Source organism: Physella acuta, unplaced genomic scaffold, assembly GCF_028476545.2.
Source record: "Physella acuta isolate Inbredline_101_S28 unplaced genomic scaffold, ASM2847654v3 ptg000591l, whole genome shotgun sequence".
Taxonomy (NCBI): Eukaryota; Metazoa; Mollusca; class Gastropoda; family Physidae; genus Physella; species Physella acuta.
The window spans coordinates 992316-1014014 of record NW_026732110.1 but is presented as its reverse complement, the minus strand read 5'-3'; the positions used below and the strand labels follow the sequence as shown (position 1 = coordinate 1014014).

At 32.0% G+C, this 21699-nt stretch overlaps 2 protein-coding genes across 3 annotated transcripts; one reads left to right on the top strand and one right to left on the bottom strand.

Annotated features, from left to right (window-relative positions):
* Positions 1–2348: 2348 nt before the first annotated feature.
* Positions 2349–7920, bottom strand: LOC131947302 (syntaxin-16-like). The gene is given in 9 exon segments (XM_059308481.1): positions 2349–3776; positions 4390–4488; positions 4490–4534; positions 4654–4766; positions 4867–5029; positions 5185–5291; positions 5386–5438; positions 5597–5691; positions 7713–7920. Coding segments are annotated over 9 exon segments (939 nt in total). The 5' UTR covers positions 7794–7920; the 3' UTR covers positions 2349–3593.
* Positions 7921–8225: 305 nt separating this feature from the next.
* LOC131947299 (putative leucine--tRNA ligase, mitochondrial) lies at positions 8226–20558 on the top strand. Of its 2 annotated transcripts, XM_059308475.1 has the most exons (25): positions 8226–8319; positions 10812–10908; positions 11227–11352; positions 11653–11760; positions 11926–12054; positions 12215–12306; positions 12404–12464; positions 12666–12755; positions 13311–13454; positions 14046–14165; positions 14290–14416; positions 14528–14632; positions 15390–15490; positions 15629–15682; positions 16425–16535; positions 16908–17029; positions 17467–17633; positions 17837–18010; positions 18136–18227; positions 18682–18772; positions 18930–19096; positions 19348–19425; positions 19566–19715; positions 19873–19941; positions 20187–20558. In XM_059308475.1, the coding sequence occupies exons 2-25, from the start codon at positions 10906–10908 to the stop codon at positions 20478–20480; spliced, it is 2775 nt and encodes a 924-aa protein (XP_059164458.1). In that variant the 5' UTR covers positions 8226–8319; positions 10812–10905; the 3' UTR covers positions 20481–20558. The 2 variants fall into 2 exon arrangements, with proteins under 2 accessions (XP_059164458.1, XP_059164459.1); XM_059308476.1 differs by lacking the exon at positions 8226–8319 and having other exon boundaries at positions 10812–10896.
* Positions 20559–21699: the final 1141 nt, after the last annotated feature.

Sequence of the window (21699 nt, the reverse complement as noted above, 5' to 3'; positions counted from 1 at the left end):
TCAGTCAGCCATATAGTTCTAGAGCTATATGGTCTGTAGTATTTGTTTTTTCAGCCTTTTGTGCTGATCCCACATTTACCATTCACAAGGATCCAAGTCCACAAAACATCACCAGGAATTGGTTAGACTGGCTAAGCCAAAAATACAATTCAGTGTAATAGATACATTTATTATTTTATTTTATTAATAGATAATAAAGTACCCAAATTGTAACATCCAAAGGAAAGTAAAAACTGGTGAAAACATTTATGATAGTATAGAACAACAAAAAGTATAAACTAAACGCAAGTTTTTAATTTTCAATAAATAATTTATTTATTTTTGCAATAATAATCCCACAGTTTTACAAATACAAAAAAATAATCACAATAATTTAGTTATTACTCTTACAATAAGCAAGCTCCTCAAGTATTTGACATTTAATAGTTTTGATATTCAAAACTTTTCCACTTAGTAATGTATCGTACTATTCTGTTTAAGTTTGCTGTGATACTTAAAAAAACAAGTATGAGTACAGGAAACTATTTTTTGGTCACAATGTTTTGATTACTTAGAAATCTATTAAAACATTATCTTTTCATACAGAATAATGTAACAGTAAACATGTAACATTCTTGAAAAGTAATAATTTGATTTGTAAAAGAAGGAACCCAATTTTGGCAAACTAAAAAGTAGCAATGAATTTAAATAAAATTTACAATTACCTTCACTCCTATTTTTGAATTATGTATCTTCCTAAACTATGACATGTTTTGGTGGAGAAATATTACTAGAGCTTATAAGGATAGGAATAAATAAGGGCCAATACTATACATAGAAAAGCTTTAAATTGTAAAATTGCACATTTATATCCTCACTAACATCATTAGCACAAACATGTACATTATTGTACAAATGGAGACATTTTTAAAAAATAGAGCTTAGGGGGTCGTCCATAAATGACTTCACACTTGTAGGGGGGAGGGGGGGTCCGTAATTTTGTGACAGTGGTGTGATGAGGGGGAGGGGGGGTTCAGATGGTGTGATGTCACACTTTTGAGTTAAAAAGCAATGTTAGAAAACGAGTTTTAGCTGTTATTTTCGCGTTTTAGAAAACTGTTTTAATAAATTGTAATAGGAATTGAATTAAATACTCTATGTTGACAGAGTTTTTAGAAAAATATAGATGTTTTAAGAGAAATTAAACTGCAATTTTGAGGGGGGGGGGGGGGGGGGTGAGGCTGAGGTGTGACGTCAATTTAGGGGGGGGGGGTCTGTCCAAAAAAGCGTGACGTCATTTATGGATGACCCCTTACACAGATTCATTTTAGGTAGACTGTAACAGTAATGGTAATTGTTTAGTGTGGTGCACCACCTGTCATTTTAATCCATTAATCTAATTATTGACTATTTATTTCAAACATTCCACTAGTTTACATTTGTACAAGGTTAACACCAAAGTAATTATTGCATAACTCAGCTAAAAATGCAAGAACGCTACAACCAAACCAAATTTCTCATAAATAAGTTTGTATGGAGAAAGCAATATTTGTAACTGTACTAATACTACTATGACAACTAATTGAGCCAAAGAGAGAACATATGATCAGAAAATCATAGGTCTAAAACTACATACAATAAAAATCTTGAATGTTCAATGATTTATGAGTGCTAAGTAGTAAATGTAAAATAAAAGATAACCAACCAATGTCCATCAGCAATTTAAAAAACAATTTAAAAAAAAAATTTTAACGAGTAGCTTATCGAAATTTTAATTAAAACTGTTCAGATTAAGAGTAGTAAGACTAATGCATTCTCTTGCTTAATCCCTAAAATAAATGAGTTTCATATAAATACTTATAGAAAATATTTGCTAATCACACCCTGAGGGCCACCTATTATATTTTATCTGAGTTGAGCCAAGGACAAGAGAAAATGTGTATTATGCAAGAATGGGAGGAGTTCATAAAATGTAGTTTCAAGTAAAGTTCATCCAAGTCCTGATCAAACCAGACGTAATAAAATTACAAAATGTACAAGCATTCTGGAATAAACAAACTGTGTAATACTAACAAGGACCTAGAACTCACAATAAGCCAAATCAATCTGAAATTTATTTAGAAATTAACATATAAAATAACAGTAATAATATTCAATAGATTCTGAAGTCTAGAATGTGTGAAATATAAATTAAGTGGGAATCTATTGTGCCAGCAAGATCATTGACCTGCAGATAAAAACATGGGAAGTCTACATCTGTTCTATTAAAAAACAGTTGATCTGGTATTTACTCATGTACTGAAAAGTTCAACCATAATATTGAATGTAATCTGAAATGGTTAAATGGTACATGGGTATTGTAAAAAAAAAAATCAAGATGAACTTAGCAGAAAGGTAAAAATAAATCATAAAAATGATAAGACCAGCTCATCAAAAAAAGAATAATACTGCATGCAATATGTTGTGATAACAATTCATGGAACTTGAAACCAAAAACGGACACAGGTACACAATCTGTGTCAAACAAACATGCAGGTACACAATCTCTGGTGGTAGATACAATAATTCATGGAACTTGAACCAAAAGCTGACACACAAAGTTTAAGTTTTTCATAAGAATTTTTTTTAACGAGCATATGCAAATTTTTCTGCAATTAGAAACATATTTTTAGACCTATGACCAAACAGAATAATGTTTCAAGTAAAATAATTAGTCCTAGAAATGCCTATTATCAAGAGAGAAAAAAACCAAGAGAGTATGAATTAGAAAATTATGAGATTTTTGTTCACATACATCTTTTAAAATGAGAAATTTTAACTTTGTATTTGCACACAACAAAAACATGCCTAGATGATTCTTGTCTTTAACTTACTTTAAGATCATAGTGATGAGGGGAAAATTGGTAAATGTCTATAAGAAATATTATGTGGTGGAAATTGTATAAAATGCTTTTAAAAATAATAAGTTATATTTTATCTACTCTTTGCCTATGAGGGCAGGCTGAAAAAAAAAACAGATTAATGCCACAATTATGTATCAGACTTTAGTACTTACACTTGCTTTTTTGTATTTTGTTTGAAAAAAATTGTGAGCAAGTTAACTAACTAAAGTGAAGCTATTTTTTGTAAATAATTTCAAGCAAGTTAAATCATTGTTTCAAAAACTAAGCCTCACAGGTAACATGACGGTCAACATGGCATGACGGAATGTTGCAGGAATTGAAACAAGTGGAATGCTATTGAAATTGATATCTAGTTTTCAACTTATGATTTTACTGATTAAAACAAGTGACATTTTGTTTAAAAAAAAATTACAATGAACTTGTTTCTGGTGGCTTGAAGTTGCAGACAAATGTTGAACGCAGTTCTTGAGTTATTTGGCAAATTTTAACACTGACATTTATTTCCTTTCCTGGATTAAGTCCTCACTGATAACCCCCACTTTAGTCCATCTGGATAGTCACCAGTACATTATAAGCAATACCTTGAGGTGAAAACAGAATTTACATGACTTTGTTCAAAGGCTGTGTTTACAAATGTCATAGTGGAATATTTTACACAAATGCTTCTAATCTCAGGTGGAAAAGCTAAATATAAACATACTTTTTCTAATGCTAGCTCTTAACTGCAATAAATATAATGAGAAGAATGACTATCACAGCAGCTAATATCAATATAAACATCATTTTTCTGTTCTTTTTCTGATACTTCTCTGCTTTCTGCAACTGTACAAGGCCTTTTTCTGTTTGTGTGGCTGCATTATCAATGTTGTAATCAATTCGATCTAAAATTGTGCCCTGTGCAAAAAACCATACAGTAAGTAAGTTGGTCTTAGTAAAATAAAACTACAAGGATCACAAGGATTGAAATAGAAAACTTCCAAACTGCTAAAATGCATCTGAAAAATATTTTATCTCACACGGACGTGATGTCTATTTTTAACATTTGTCCTGTAAACAACGACTTCTCATTGGGTGGGACCATTTTTAAATTAGTAAACCAAAAGGGTGGGACCATTTTCAAATTAGTAGACCAAAAGGGTGGGGCCATTTTTAAATTAGTAAACCAAAAGGATGGGACCATTTTCAAATTAGTAGACCAAAAGGGTAGTGTGATTTTCAAATTTTAAAAACAAATAATGTGTGAATGCTGTCAATTTTATTTAGAAATGTAAAGGATAAACATTTGTTTTAAAATGGCAAGTCATGAAGAAAGGGCTTGTTGGGTTATGCAAATTTAGTTTTCTCTTTAATTATAAGATTATTAGTTTTAGTCAACCCCAATATAAATTAAACGAATGTTTCACATTTCATAAACAAATAAAAAGAATGAAACTTAAAAAGTTTTTAAAAAAGAACCATCCTAACTTCCTAAGAGTGACCCAGAATAAATTGGATTAGAAATATGTACCTGATCAACAATCATAGAGGCTAAATCTTTAAAAATTTCATTAAGTTCTGTAATGGAGCGTACAATGGATGCCACCTCTTTCTCTCTCTGCTGAACAAAATTCTGTGTTGTCCTCCACCATCTGCATCTGTACAGTTGTAAAACCCTGCAAAACATTTGTCAACAAGACTAGATACATGGTCATATTGATGTCTATACAGGGGTAAAACATGTGTCAACAAAACTAGATACATGAACACAGCACTGATGTAAACAATGTGTTACCTTATCATAAACAATATCTTGATCACCACCTATCCCATCCCCAAGAAGATTGGAATCTGAGTTTAGATGTGTACCAAAATACTGTTGAGATCTCTCCTCTCTACTTTTGATTTCTGATAGAAAAGATCAAGTTATATGTGGTAGTAATATCATTTAGTGATATGAAGCAATTTTAGAAATTAACATTCACAAACAAGTCTAAAGATAGCTTACTTCTTAAATATGCAGATTGACTTTTTCTAAAATTAGTGGACATCTCTTGCATAGTCCTTGCCACAGAGGCAACTATATTTTGTGTGAGTTTTTGTTCATGACCTGAACCTCTGTGACTTTGATTGTTTATTTGCTGCACTAGTCGCTGGCAGTGGGAAAACATCTGAAGCAAAATACATACATCTATAAATAAGAATAAAATTAATTTTCAATATAAATTGTACAAAAATGTATTTAAAAATTCTTAAATACATAGTGATTTTTTATACTGATATAAACCATAGCTGTCTAAACTTTAAAGAAATTAACTGATTGTACCTGCGTAATCTGTTGAGTTCTTATCTCAATCTCATGTTCTTCATCAACACTGTCATCCATGGTTGGACGATTCAAGTGTTTGTCATGTAATGATGATAATTCTTTCACTTTAAGAAAAGGTTGAAAACATTGAAATTTCATTACAAAACTCAATATTGTCACAGCAAAAGCTAGCGTTTTAGACATGTATTAAAGACTTACTTTTCTCTTTTATCTTAGTGAATTCAAACTGAATTTCTGTCAGCTTGTCAATCCTGAAATAATAATATTAAAATAGTGAAAAAAGGGATCAGTCATCATGAGGCAGATTTACATAATCAACTGTGTTTAATGAAAAATAAGGTTTAATTTTAGTTAGCTAAATTATATGTAGAAGTAGAAAAATTAAAAGAAGCTGCGAATGAAAACTTACCACTCAGGGGGTAAAGCTCCTGATCTTGCAGAAGCCATTCCCATCTCTGGATCCAGATGAGCACTGGACATAAGTGATGTACGATCATCAGCAGTCTAAATAAAATGTAAACACATTATTAATTTAAACAATACAATCAATAACAAACAATGTATCCACATATTTATTAGGTGCCACTTAAATTTGTGGGGTGAAAATTTAATACATTGATGTTATTTTTAAAATCCTTTTAAACAGAATACCAGAACAGTATATGCTACTTTAATTTTAAAACAACAGAATCTGAAAAATTATAGGCCGGTTAACTCAGAATACCTAATCTCCCCCCCCCCCCCCCCATCCTATAAAACATTCCCAAAGCACATAGACTTAGACCACCCTCACATTTTATATTCCCACCTCACTTATCGAAGCAAATCATTATCATAACATTAAGGATCTAAAACATGTTTTATTTTACTATGCAAGCAACCATGTATAGTGAGAGTTTATTTGATTAATTAAATGAAGTGTCCATTCCCAGTCAACTGGGCTATTCACAGTCATGACTGTTTTTTATATGTTTATTAAATGTTAAAAAGTATAATGCATGAAGCTTCTTGGTTGAGTGGATATATGTGTGACTGTCATACCGGATGTTCAAACCTAACAAACGTCTTCATACCTTTGGCATTCTTCATATTATCCAATTTTTACTTTATGCTGTTATTCATGAAAGAGTTAGGCCAGGCCTACTTTCCATAATTTATTTTTTATATTTGTGTTGTGATTTAATCACAAACTGTGCTGAAGTAAACAGTTGATTATAAATATTAATTAAATGTCTTGCAGTTAAATAAAACAACTGGAATTGCCTGAAAATTAATTAGTCAGTAGGGGCCTATCTATGTACTATGAATTATGAATTTACAATGCAGTACCTAGATCTAGTATTATACTATAAGTAGGCTATAGTCTTAGTAAGTATAGACAGAGAGAGTGTATAGTACGGTCACGGCTATTCCCAGCCGGTTGGGAAAAGCTGTATACGGCTATTCCCAGTCGGCTGTCATTTTGTGCTAATTATGACTGGGAATAATATATTACGATAATAAAAGCATTTATTGTGACTGAGGAGTGAATTATAGATTAAGAGAGCAGTGCCATTTTTATTGTATTACATTTTCATTTTAAAAAATATTATGGTTTAAAGTTTATCTTTTAGGCTCATACCTGCTTTGTCGGTCGTAGATGAACTGATCAATTATCATTATGCACTCTAATTAAATCTATACTAGTCTAATTAATAGATCTAGTAATTTTTAAATAAATAATATTAATTAGTAATAATTAGGCCTATGCATAAGTTTAGTTAGTAGTTCATATTGCTATTCAACTGTCAATTACCATTTAAAATGTGCATAGAACAAATAATGACAAATATCAGGTGAAATAGGATATCCTTTTTCAATTATTAATGAACTATAATGTTAATTCACTGCTTCCATCAGGCTTTTCCCAAGTTGTTTTTTTCTTAGCAAAAATCTAAGGGACAGGTCTTATTTTTTTTTGCAGATATGCCATTAATCACATCACAAACTATTAAAATATCAACAAACGTAACACTTTCATGAACAACGGGAAAAAATAAAAATTTTGATAATAGGGGGCATAAATTAAGTGTCAAAAGACAAGGCATCTGATGGGTTCAAACCCGCACCTTCCGGCAAAACAGTCACCCAAATTTCCACTTGGCCACATAAATTCATGCCTAATTATTAATGTTGTCTTTTTTTAACATAATATCTATCAAAAACAGTCACGAAAATGATGAGTGAGAATAGCCCTAAGGCCTAATGCTCTAAATAATAAATATAACTATTCCCAGTCGACTGCGACTGCGAATAGAGTCAATAGAAACTTCGGTATAGTATAGTCATAGTAGTGGGACTAGTGACTAGCTGGTACTAGATCTACAAGATTAACTTATTACTTTACTAACTTTACTGTTACAGTAAACTAGTAGTGTAGTAGATCTAGTCTAGTAAAGTACCAAAGTACTTTGATCTAGATCTAGCTAGAATCTTGATTCTAGATCTAGGAATCTAGCTGATCTAAATTCTAAATCTAGATCTACCTGTTCCGAGAAAATGTGTCTGCTTTGGAGGGCGTTATTTCTCATCAAAATAAACACTTCGGTTAGACTTCTCGTTGCCATTTTTGAAATAAAATATTGCTTGAGTAGAAATATCAATAGCGAGTGAATTAACTTGAGACAATGTGTAATTCTTTTTTCTTTACAGTGAAAAATAAAGAACGTGGAAATCCATGATTTAGATTATGAAGATTTATTATTTTTAGCACTACAAGCGAACTAATCATCATTCGGTCGCTTATAAAAATACAAATATAAATAGATCGGTGTAGCACCGTGTTAAAAAAATTCTTGTGTTGCAATAATTCTAGAATTTAGATCTAGATCTATAACGAGAATTTGTAAATACGATTTGAGAAACTTTTAATTATAAAATACGTGAATCATGTTTGATATTAGTTAGAAAGCACTACCAGTTGTACTGTATGCAATAAATATATCTACTTGTGATCTTTTTAACATGGTGTGTTATCTTAATTTATCACCGGGTTAAAGGCTAAAGGTCATAAAGATGGTAGCGCCCTATGATGACATTTTGGTTAACTTTCATTTTTAAACAGTAGGCCTAATCGTTGAAATTAGACTTCAGGTTAGTTCGCTTTAGAAATACTACAGATCTGATAGTTTTAGTTAAGCATATTATCATGACATTATGTCGAGTTTAAGACTTTAAGACATTTAATGAAGTCAAGATGCCTTCTTTCGGTAATCCGGGTAATCTATCGCTTTACTTTAGTGACTTAGTCTAGGACTTTAGTCTTTACTCTTACTAAATAAAGTAAGTAAGTTGTATTTTGTAAGAGTAAGACTCTTGGTAATCTATCGTTTTAGGTACGTAAAATCGCCCGCGACTAGTGATGTGAAAAACAGGTGACTCCTTAAATTTTAATAATTATTTCACATTTTGAGGAGGATTTATATTTTGAAAAATACAAAAATGTTTCCTTGTTTCATTTATGTACCTATTTTTAAACAATTGAATTAAAACTTTTCAGTAATAAATTTAGACTAGCGATGTTTCCAACAAACGCAACCTTGCTCATTTACTATAGCAACCATCTTGTTTATTTTTTTTATTGTAAACTTATAGCACAAGATTCAGGGGAAGCCACTCTAACTTACAGATGGCCGCTTTTTATATAGCAAATCCTGCTCGCAAACACTGCTGTTTAAAGTTAATTTCTTGCCTATAGTAGTATATTGATCTATTTAGCCATTGATTTAGGTTTATTATTCATTTATCTATAATATTTGACACAAATATATAACAATATACTTTTATTAAAGCGTTGAAAATGAGGTAACTTTTTCGTACATTACTAGCCGCGGGAAACTAGTCTTTAGGACACTTTACTTTAATCAATGACTTTAGGTACGTAAAATCGGCCGCGGCTAGTAATGTACGAAAAAGTATATTGTGAAATATTTGTGTCAAATATTATTATAATATAATACTAGTCGCGGGCAATTTTACGTACCTAAAACGATAGATTACCATCTATCTCTTTAGGTACGTAAAAGTGGCTGAGGCTAGTATTAATGTGAAAAGAAGGTGCCTCATTAAATTTTATTATTTATTTCACACTTTTAGTAAGATTTATGTTTTGAAAGTTACAAAAATGTTTCAAAGTTTCATTCATGTACCTGTTTTTAAACGATTGTATTAAAACTTTTCAGTAATAAATAAATACTAAGGATGTTTTCATCAGATACAACAATGCTTAAGTTTTTTTTTTGTAAACTTATTGCGGGGGATTCAGGGGAAGCCACTCTATTTTACAAATGGCTGCTGTTTATAAAATATTATATAGCAAATATTGCTCGCAAATACTGCTGTTTAAAGATAATTTCTGGAATATTGATATATATATATATATATATATATATATATATATATATATATATATATATATATATATATATATATATATATATATATATATAAGTATATATATATATATAAGTATATATATATATATAAGTATATATATATATATAAGTATATATATATATAAGTATATATATATATAAGTATATATATATATAAGTATATATATATATAAGTATATATATATATAAGTATATATATATATAAGTATATATATATACTATAAGTGTATATATATATATATATATACTATAAGTGTATATATATATATATATATATATATATATATATATATATATATATATATATATATATATATTGATATATTTAGCCATTAATTTTGGTTTATTGTTCAATCTATAATATTTGACACAAATATATCACAATATACTTCTATTAAAGCCTTAACAATGAGGCAACTTTGTCACACATTACTAGCCTCAGCCGATTTTACATACGTAAAATAATAGATTACCTAGATTTAATTAGATTAGTAATTAGTAGACCTACAAGATCTACGAAGTTGAAGTTCAAAGAACTACTAACTACTTTAGTAACTTACTTAACTTAGTACTTACTACTACTTACTTACTGACTCTACTCAACTCTACTGTTGTAACTGTAACACTGTTATTAAATACACACTAGCCGACCTGCGGCTTAGCATACACCACTATATGGTTGTTTTATTTTCTACTTTTTAGTAATTCATAATTTGTAAATTTGATAGTACCCTCCCCTGTGAAAGCAGCTGTCCGTGACGACAGTTTACAGACGACAATTAACAGATCAAGCAGAACTTGTTACCTCCCCTTAGTTTCAAATAGTTTAAAAACTAAATTATCTGCCCCTTAAAGCTGTCACTAATTTGACCCAGCTCTACGATTATAAACATACTGCGTGAACCACAGCTCACCATTTGGGTGGGGGTGATAGCGATGTGGTCTGTTGCGCATGCAAAATTTCAATAGGCCTACTAATAACCTATTTTCGGAAAAGTCAATTATTGGACTTCAGTATCCCCAATCATCCGACTTATAAATTATAAAATTATTTATTATAAGACCTATTATTATTTCATTATAGGCCTAAATAAATTTCTCATTATTGTCATTATAATTATGAAAATAAATATTTGGCCATCTTAAATATTTAAATAAAAAGACCTAAATATTAAATATCTAATTCTTCAGGTAAAATGTGTGACTGAGCATTGGAGGTCAGTGTGACAGGCATTGAGACAATGAGAGAGGGAGACAGATTTCATCAGCATTAACGGTGAACAGAATGGTTAGAATGATTAATTCAACTTGACTTTTTGTTTCTGTGTTGTTGAGAATAAAGAATAATCTACTAAATAATTTCAAATTGGTCTATCACTATCTACTATGACTATCTTTACATTTGCCACTAGGCCTAACTTATTATTATTTAGGCCTATTAATATTAATATACATTACAGGCCTAATTATTATTTATATAATATTAGGCCTTTATCTCTTTACTATGCCTAGACTGTAACATACCAAAATATTATAATGATACTATGCTATTTAATTTTTACATAAGTAAATTTTTTTTAAATTTGACATTATTTTTCTTATAAAGATTATAATGAAGATTAAGAAAATAATACCTTGGACTGCCTTTGTACCATGGAATCATAACAGAAGTGCTTTGCTGGGGCTCATCACTGAGAATATCCGTTTTCTTTATAGTAAAACTGGAATATGGGTTTGTAAATACAACTTGATATATACTTCATCTTGTAGTTACAGATTGCCTTAATTAGATCCCAAATAAATGACATGACAAAAACAGGAGGAATGAGCATTCTGAGATTATAACTTTTGTAACAATGAGACTATCCGCTAAATCTGTAAAGGAAGGTTAAAGAATGTGACAAGTATATACTTAGCATTCGTTAAGAATAAAAAAGATGGAAAATATGTTTTGAGAGTTTTGTAAGACATCATTGGGGGGGGGGGGGGAGATGATAAAAAATGTTTTTCAATCTTTAAAATATTTTTTCAGGACAAACAGTTAACACCTGAAACAAGACTAGAAATAGAAAAACATTGGAAACCTATCGTTCAATTGTATGATGAAGAACAGTCTAAATTATCAGAGTCCCCATTAAAAGTTTGTTTTATTTTTAAACATTAAATTCTCTGGAAAATATAAAATTAATAGACCTATATAATAATTATCTAAATGTTACAGCTTAGTCAGATTTATTTTGTAAACTTTTTGTTTATAATTAATTTTGTTGTAGCTTTTTAGAGTTGAAGCAATATTTTTTTCCAGGACAGCAAAGAAAAATTCTATGCTTTGTCCATGTTTCCTTATCCAAGTGGAAATCTTCACTTAGGTCATGTTCGAGTGTATACTATTAGTGACATAATGTCACGATACCACAGATCACAGGGGAAAATAGTAAGTTTTTCTATAGACATTGTTATGTGTTGATGTTCATACATATTTGCCACAACAAGGATCTGATGTCTTATCAAATTGGTTTTTATATTAGTGCCATCTTATAAACACTTTTTAGCTACATACACATTTATACATAAAAATTCCCTATTTATATTAGGTTATACACCCTATGGGATGGGATGCATTTGGATTACCAGCAGAAAATGCTGCAATGGAAAGGGGGATACCACCAAAAGAATGGACTTACAGGTAATACTCCATGTGTGAATATAGAGCAAACAAATAACCAATATGATGTTTTTAGACTAGACAGGTTAATAATGATATTACAACAAAAATGTTTTAGCAATATCAAGAGAATGAAACAACAGTTAAAAGATTTGGGTTTCAGTTTTGATTGGAATAGGGTAAGTGTGATACATAATTTGCTATTGTAATATAGATAATACTACTAAATTGCATGCTCGTAACTTGTGTGATAATTTATTTTAATAGATATTAATTTACCAGCTAAAGGCAGTTTTTCAAAGAAAATTTTTTTAGAATAATATTACTGCATTATTTGTTTCCAAAAAAAATTTAAAATGATAACATTTCTGTTTTTTAAGGAACTGGCCACATGTGATCCCTCCTATTACAGATGGACTCAGTTTATTTTCTTGAAAATGTTTGAGGCTGGTTTGGCATTTCAGAAGAAGGTTTCACATTTTTTTTAGTTCCAGTTATTATGTCTGATTTAAATTATTTTTTTTATACTTGTTTTAAAACTCCAATACAATCTTCTAGAAAAAAAAACAACTTATTATCTTCACAAACCATAATCCACTAAAACGGTAATAGAAGTTAAATGTGGCATCTTTGCTAAATGAGACTGTACTGCCTGTGTGTCCTAGGGTTTGGTGAACTGGGACCCAGTAGATATGACTGTTCTGTCTTAGGGTTTGGTGAACTGGGACCCAGTAGATATGACTGTTCTGTCTTAGGGTTTGGTGAACTGGGACCCAGTAGATATGACTGTTCTGTCTTAGGGTTTAGTGAACTGGGACCCAGTAGATATGACTGTTCTGTCTTAAAGTTTGGTGAACTGGGACCAAGTAGATATGACTGTTCTGTCTTAGGGTTTGGTGAACTGGGACCCAGCAGATATGACTGTTCTGTCTTAGGGTTTGGTGAACTGGGACCCAGTAGATATGACTGTTCTGTCTTAAAGTTTGGTGAACTGGGACCCAGTAGATATGACTGTTCTGTCTTAGGGTTTGGTGAACTGGGACCCAGTAGATATGACTGTTCTGGCGCATGAGCAGATTGATGAGCATGGCTGCTCGTGGAGGTCAGGGGCCAAGGTGGAAAAGAAATATCTGACTCAGTGGTTTCTTAGAGACACAAGCTTCTCAGAGGTACTAATTAGATTAGATTATTTTGATTACTAAAATTGTACACCAGGGGTCGTCCATATATGACATCAATTTGGGGATCAAATTTTTGTTGATGTGTGAACAGTGAAAAGAAACAACTTTTTAGCACAAGTTTTAGCTTATTTTAAAAATAATTTAAAGATTTTTTGTGTGAATTGTCAGGAAAATAGATAACTGAATCTCAAATTGACTTGGATTATCAAAACTGTCTAGATCTAGTTTCTAGTACGAAATAGTGAATAGTTTTTTTTCCCACTGTAGCAGTTTACAGGATTCTTCATGTTGTTGTTTCCTTGTTTAAGGGGAACAATTCAATAAATATTTTCGACCAAACTACCATAGCTTTGTTATATCCCTTTATGGGAGTGAAACTAAGTAACTTTATATTCGGGATGTGATTAAAATTTGTCAAAGAATGCATAAGGTTCTTTATGGACGACCTCATAGCCCTTGAACCTATGTATTTGTTTTTTAAATTAGTAAATGTTAAATTCTTCTGTAGTGTGTAATATATTCTACAGTATAAATCAAGTTTCTTAAAACATTAACTTTTTCATGCACACATTGTTTCAGTCTTTGCTTAAGGGTTTGGATGAAGTAGATGCTAATTTATGGAAAGATATTATTACCATACAAAAGAATTGGATATCTGAATGCAATGGCCACAGAATTGATTTTAAATTAAAATCTGAGGTGAATTTTCTTTTACGCACAAAACTGATTGGTTTAAAAGAAGAATCAGGTCCATGAAATCCATTAAAGATTAAACAAAACTTTAAACTAAAACAATTAACAAAACAATGTTTTCAAAACTCAGGCCAAAGATTGTGCAGATTTTCCACTAACAGTTTACACAGAAGACTTAGATTTAGTTTATGGAGTATCACATCTTTGTATCAAACCATCTCACTACTTGTGTGTTGACTTCAACAGGAACCAAGTTGGTAAGATATTTCTTTTTTGGCAGCATTTTTTCTTTGTGAAAGAAAAAATTTAATTTTTTTTTTAATTTAATATACTTTTCAAAAAATAATTTACAAAATGTTTATTTACAGATGATGTTTTACCTGTGCAAGCCATACATCCTCTGACAGGTGAATACCTGAAAATTGTTGTGACTAAAGAGGACCAGATGTACAAGAATAGAGAGGTGAAGCTAGGTAACGACAATGCTTATTTGTTGAATATATATTACACCTTTTTTGTTCTATCAGCTGTTTCACTTAAGTCAAGCTAATAACATATAGTATCGTTATACACTCTGACCATCCCTTGTATTATATAATATAACTGTGTATACCCTACACCCATCTCTTATTATATAATATAACTGTGTATACCCTACAGCCATCCCTTGTAATATATAACAACTGTATACACTCCAGCCATCCCTTGTATTATATAACATAACTGTGTATACCCTACAGTCATCCTCTATACTATATTACATAACTGTATATCTTACACCAATCCCTTGTATTATATAACATAACAGTGTATACCCTACAGCCATCCCTTGTAATATATAACATAACTGTATACCCTACACCCATCCCTTGTATTATATAACATAACTGTGTATACCCTACACCCATCCCTTGTATTATATAACATAACTGTGTATACCCTACAGCCATCCCTTGTATTATATAACATAACTGTGTATACCCTACACCCATCCCTTGTATTATATAACATAACTGTGTATACCCTACACCCATCCCTTGTATTATATAACATAACTGTGTATACCCTACACCCATCCCTTGTATTATATAACATAACTGTGTATACCCTACACCCATCTCTTATTATATAACATAACTGTATACCCTACAGCCATCCCTTGTATTATATAACATAACTGTATACCCTACACCCATCTCTTATTATATAACATAACTGTATACCCTACAGCCATCCCTTGTATAAGTGAAGAAGACAGAGAAGTGGCAGACAGACTAAACATTTCTTACACCAATGTTTTAGATGGAACAAACACTGTGCATGCCACAGAGGTGAGCAGAAATCAACTTGTACTCGTGTAGACATTTTATTTGTATGGAGTTTACACAAGGCTAAAAAATATTTAATTGATTGAGTCTTTTATTAATTTCTTTTCCCTATCATCATTGAATTTTACTTTCTGTCTTTAGCTCTGTGGCTTGAATCGTAAAGATGCATTGGAGGTAGTTAGGAAAAAGCTTGTTGTAAGTATTAACTGTCAACTTTTTTTTTATGTGTTATGCTTAATGTATTTTGAATTTCAATCATCTGGTCAGTGTTAAGGTTTTTAATGTTTTCATCAGACTCTGTGAGTTATGTAACAATCAATTTTTAAATGTTTTCATCAGACTCTGTGAGTTATGTAACAATCAATTTTTAAATGTTTTCATCAGACTCTGTGAGTTATGTAACAATCAATTTTTAAATGTTTTCATCAGACTCTGGGAGTTATGTAACACTCAGTTTTTTTAAAATGTTTTCATCAGACTTTGTGAGTTATGTAACACTCATTTTTTAAAATGTTTTCATCAGACTCTGGGAGTTATGTAACACTCAATTTTTAAATGTTTTCATCAGACTCTGGGAGTTTTGTAACACTCAGTTTTTAAATGTTTTCATCAGACTCTTGGAGTTATGTAACACTCAGTTTTTTAATGTTTTCATCAGACTCTGGGAGTTATGTAACACTCAGTTTTTAAATGTTTTCATCAGACTCTGGGAGTTATGTAACACTCAGTTTTTTAAATGTTTTCATCAGACTCTGGGAGTTATGTAACACTCAGTTTTTTAAAAATGTTTTCATCAGACTCTGGGAGTTATGTAACACTCAGTTTTTTAAATGTTTTCATCAGACTCTGGGAGTTATGTAACACTCAGTTTTTTAAAAATGTTTTCATCAGACTCTGGGAGTTATGTAACACTCAGTTTTTTAAATGTTTTCATCAGACTCTGGGAGCAGGGGGTGAGAAAATCAGTGAACAGCTGCATGACTGGCTGATATCAAGACAACGCTACTGGGGAACTCCTATACCTATCATCCACTGTGGGCAGTGTGGGGTAAGTTTTGATTGAATGGGTATGTGTGGGGTAAGTTTTGATTGAATGGGTATGTGTTCCTGGGATGTGTGGGGTAAGTTTTGATTGAATGGGTATGTGTCCAGTAACATTCATTAACAGATTTTTTTTTACAAAAGTCTTGGCAAGATGAATTAAAACTATTATCAGATTACAATTAATTGTGTATTGATTTGTAAAAATTGTTTTTGTAAAAACACATTTTTTTTGTTGGTTTTCTTGAATATTGATTCGTGGTTCTGACTCATTCACTCAACTTTTAAATGAATCTTCGCTTTAAGAAAACTCCCCTTGCATCTAATTATATTTTCCACAACTGAAGTAATAATAAAAAATAATCAAACATCATTGTAGAGTGTGCCTGTGCCATATGAAGACCTGCCTGTGACTCTGCCTGACACTTCACAGCTGATTCTTAAGGCAGGGCAGTCGGTACTTGCTGAAGATGAGAAGTGGATCAACGTTCCTTGTCCCAAGTAATTCAAAGTTTGTTAAATCTCGTTTACAGCTAGGTGAAACATTTCACTAAAAAATACATTTTTTTAGTTTTTATGCTATACTTCAACGTCTTCTATTTATTTTTTGTGAATGGGGTGGTGGGGTGACACTGGTATTTGTGAATGGGGTGGTGGGGTGACACTGGTATTTGTGAATGGGGCGGTGGGGTGACACTGGTATTTGTGAATGGGGGGGGGGGGGGTGGGATGATTGGTACTAACTCAGGTTAAGGTGGCTGGGCATAGTGCTGACCACACTATCTCTTCATATGCCAAGGTCACTGCAACAGGTGAATTCTACTTCACCTGCCCCATGGACCGTCAGGTTTAAAAAGGGAACTTTTTGTCTTATGGTAAGATTACACTGGTAATTGTGAATGGGATGGTAGAAAACTATTGTTTTTACAAATTTCAAGATGTGGATCTGCAGCCAAGAGAGAAACAGATACCATGGACACTTTTGTGGACTCAACTTGGTACTTTCTGCGTTACCTGGACCCCCACAACACCAACTTGCCCTTTGACCCAGACAGAGTCAAACAGTTTATGCCTGTTGACTTGTATGTTGGAGGGAAAGAACATGGTACAAAAATATTTATGTAGAATCACTGATTAAAAACAAAATTTAACAAAAATATTCTTTAAGATTTTCGCAAATATCAAGTTTGAATTTTAAAATGGAAAAAACATTTTCCAAATCTTATGCAGTTGTCATATATAAGATACTATTCAAAACTCAAATGATCTATCCATCAACCAAATAAAAATATTCTTTTTTTTACCCAGCCCTGCTTCACCTATACTATGCAAGATTTGTTTCACATTTTTTTCACTCCATTGGACTTTTGGAACACAAAGAACCTTTTAAAAATCTCATTAGCCAGGGAATGGTCAAAGGTGAAAGTTACAGAGTGAAGGCAACTGGGAAATATATCCCAGCTGATCAAGTGGATTTCTCTGGTAATCATTTTAAATATTCACAACTTATATAATTCTGTCAATGCTAGGATTAATGTTGTATCTCTGGTTTAGAGTCTTTTATTTTGTGAGAACTGTATATTAACTTTTTTTTTTAAATTTCATAGGTAAATCTCCAGTTGAGATGGGTACAAAAGAAAAACTGATTGTTGAATTTGAGAAAATGAGCAAAAGTAAACACAATGGAGTCAACCCAGAGGTAACTTTCTCTTTGAAATACCTTACCCAGGCAGGAAGTTCCATTGTTGTGGGTATGAAATCAGCACACCAATTTTTCATAGACCAATTTATAAAATGACTTCATTGCTGTATGCACATGAGTTGATATAGCTTATTAATCAAGTCCATTAAATTAATGTCACTTCACTGAAGGTGTACAGCTAATAAACCTTATGTGGTTCTCCTTATTTTTATCACATTGAAACATTTGGTCCTGTGGTTTCAAATTAAAGTAGATTTTAAAAAATTATTTGGGTCATGACTAGTTTTTGATTTGTTACTCCTAGCCTGGAGAGTCAACAACTAAGGGCACACAATGGTAAATTAGTTCAGTGCTTCTTTGAAACATCAGAGTAACTTTCACTGCCCCTGATCCCTAACACTCTTCCAATCTGGCAAATGATACTTGCATAGCTTATATTTTTTTATCCCAGGAGGTGGTTGCAGAGTACGGTATTGACTCTACACGTCTTTGTATTTTATCCAATGTTTCCCCTCAGTCTGAAAGGAACTGGTCAAATTCAGGTGGGATTCACTTGTGTGTAGTAATAAAAGCACACCCTGTAATGTAAAAAATGTACACTCACTGATTCAGTTATGACATTAACGTACATGTTTAAAATCATATCTTGATGCTTTTTGTGGAGATGTGAATTTTGTTTTAAATTTACGTATACTGTAGTCTATAAAGGTGTAATCAGCTGGCAGTGTAGGGTTTGGGGACTTGTCACTAGAGTCAGAGAAGAAAGCAAAGCTGACCAGACTAAAAGTGACCAGTATATCAGTGAACTGGACCTCAAAAACTGGGAATATAAAATAAATGAGACTCGAAACCATATTGTTCACCAAGTAAATATGATTTTTTATAAGTAGATATTGTTTTACATAATTTTTTTAAAAGTCACATTCAATTTAAAACTTATGTATTTTTTTTCTTTTGATAATAAAACATTTAAAACTTGTACTCATGTTTTAAAAATTTAAAGAAATTGTATATATTTCTTGAAGTTAAATTATGTAGAGTATTGTACCCTGGATCAGAATGTACATAGAATAGATAACTTACTATGTGGTTTGAATTCTTGATTTGACTGATGCAGGTAACCATACAGTTTGAGAAGTTGTTTTGTATCAATGCTGCCATCTCAAGGCTTCAATCTTATGTCTCTTGGCTAATGGTATTTTTAGTTTTTAAAGTTTAAAAAAATTTGATTTCAAATATTTTTATCTTTTACATCAGTTGGCATTAATATAATCAATCTGACAGCCACAATATTTTTTTTGATGGGCTAACGTCCCCAAGAACATTTTTCCTCAGCAAGTCCCAGCTTCAGTGAGCAGCAGAAGTGAAGCTTTTGAGCGAGCAGTGGCTGATCTGGTCATTATGATCAGCCCGATGGCGCCTCACTTTGCTTCAGAACTCTGGGTAGGCCTGTCTGATGTGGCCCAACACAATTCTCACCAGTGGGCAAGTGCTGAAACTTTTTTTTTTCAATAGTATAGTGGTTTCTTCAATAGCTAGGTAATTTTGTTGCGTGATAGCACTTTAATTTTGTTTACTTTTACACAAAGCACTATAATTTTTTTAAAATGTAAAGCTAATTTTTATAATTTTCAATGAATAGGAGAACAGCGTTCTACAACAAGCTTGGCCTAAGATAGATGATGACTTCCTTGTGCCACTCACATTTAAGGTAACTGGGATTTGTAGAAAATATATTTTTATTTTATTTATATAGTTACATTTTGTCTCTTTTTTACTCTGTAAATTTACTTCTATACCTTATTATACCTAACCTAATATACCAGACAATAGTATGCAGCTTAACCTAAAATTTAGGCAGATCTTGCTCAGAGCAATTTACATAAATGTATAAATTCATTATTTTAGTGATCCATGACTATAGACTTAAATAGTTGTATAAACTCCATTTGACAGGTGAACAATGTAGCAGTGGCTGACATAGGAGTCCAGTACTCACGGTTTGGCCAGCTGGACAAGGAGGCAGCACTGGAGCTTGTACTCAAGGACAGCTTATTCTGTGAAAAGTTCTCCAATTATCATATTCAATCTTGTACGCTGTCTAAATTCAGTACCTTTAAAGCTGAGATCAGGCTCAATATTCCAGACTACGAGTTTCCCATAGAAGCAACTTCAGTATCAGAGGAAAAGAAAATGCAAAAAAAACTGAGTAAAGAGAAGAGAAAGCTGTATGATATTGAAAAGAAATGACCACACAGTATAAATAGATTATAAGTAATAGTATGTAAATAAATGTAATGTATTTCTAAAAATTTAGAGTGCTATTTTTTGTATATTCAGAAGAACAATCTGATTTTTACACCGATTTTAGAATTTTATCATATCTTACTTTAATCTATATTAATAGTTTCACTGTCTATCTGTTGGGAAAGCTATCGAGAAAACACAAGAGAGTCAAAACATGCACAGTCATACGAAAAACGAAACGTGACATCACATGGAACATATAGTAGGAAATAGTCTAAAGCCGTAAAAGTACACACAATAATATGACGTCATTGATTCTAGAAGTAAACATAGAATTAAGCCATTGTCCAAAAAAAAAACACAATAATTATGATGTCATCAATACTTAATACTAAAGACACTGGCTTTACCGCCAATTTCATTTGTCTAATCTTAAAAGAGGTTTGCGTGCAGTTTCTTTCAGGCCACACCCCGGTAGAACGTCTAAGCCCCCCCCCTCCCAAAAAAAATGAAATAAAATGTATATATATAGGAAATATATACTTTTATTTCCCAGTGTCCCCACCCCTGGAGAAAAAAATTCTGAAAGAAACACTGCGTGAGTGAGGATTATCAGCCAAAAGTACAAAACTGGTCTAGGCTCTACCGTTAGTCTGTATGATCTACAGTGTTTCTTTTAGACTTTTTCCTCTCTGGAGGGTGTTCTTGAAATATTTGGGGGGGGGGGTTAAATTTTCTGGGAGGGGGTCGGACCCTGGTAAAAGTATATGTAGTTACTATATAAATTGTATTTCGTTGAAGGGGATGTGCTTCGGGGTGGGGGAGAAACTCTAAATGCGACTCATAAGTCTCGAGTTCAAATCAGGTTTCAAGTCAGTAGATCGTCCCTGAGTCACCCAACTCTGATGGGTACCTAACTCTCATTAGGGAAAGGCGGCTGGGCATAGTGCTAACCACACTATCTCTTCATATGCAGAGGTCACAGAAACAAGTGAACTCTACTTCACTTGCCCTATAGACCGTCAGGTTGGAAGAGGGAACTTTTTACGACAAATGTACAGTATCTACATGTAGATCAAGCTTAAATCTGATTAAAATGCAGATTCTGGATAAAAATCTGTTTTCAATGACATTTTTTGTTTCCTGTTAAATTTGAAGTTGAGGTGGTGATTTTGGTTTTGATATTGATATAGAGAAAAAGACAAAACTATCAACCGAACGC

Bases quoted from the DNA above. Each gene is read 5' to 3' on its own strand.
- LOC131947299 (XM_059308475.1), top strand. The intron at 14,166-14,289 runs GTGAATTTTCTT...TTCAAAACTCAG, and splicing joins ATTTTAAATTAAAATCTGAG to GCCAAAGATTGTGCAGATTT. The intron at 18,773-18,929 runs GTGGGATTCACT...CGTATACTGTAG, and splicing joins AAGGAACTGGTCAAATTCAG to TCTATAAAGGTGTAATCAGC.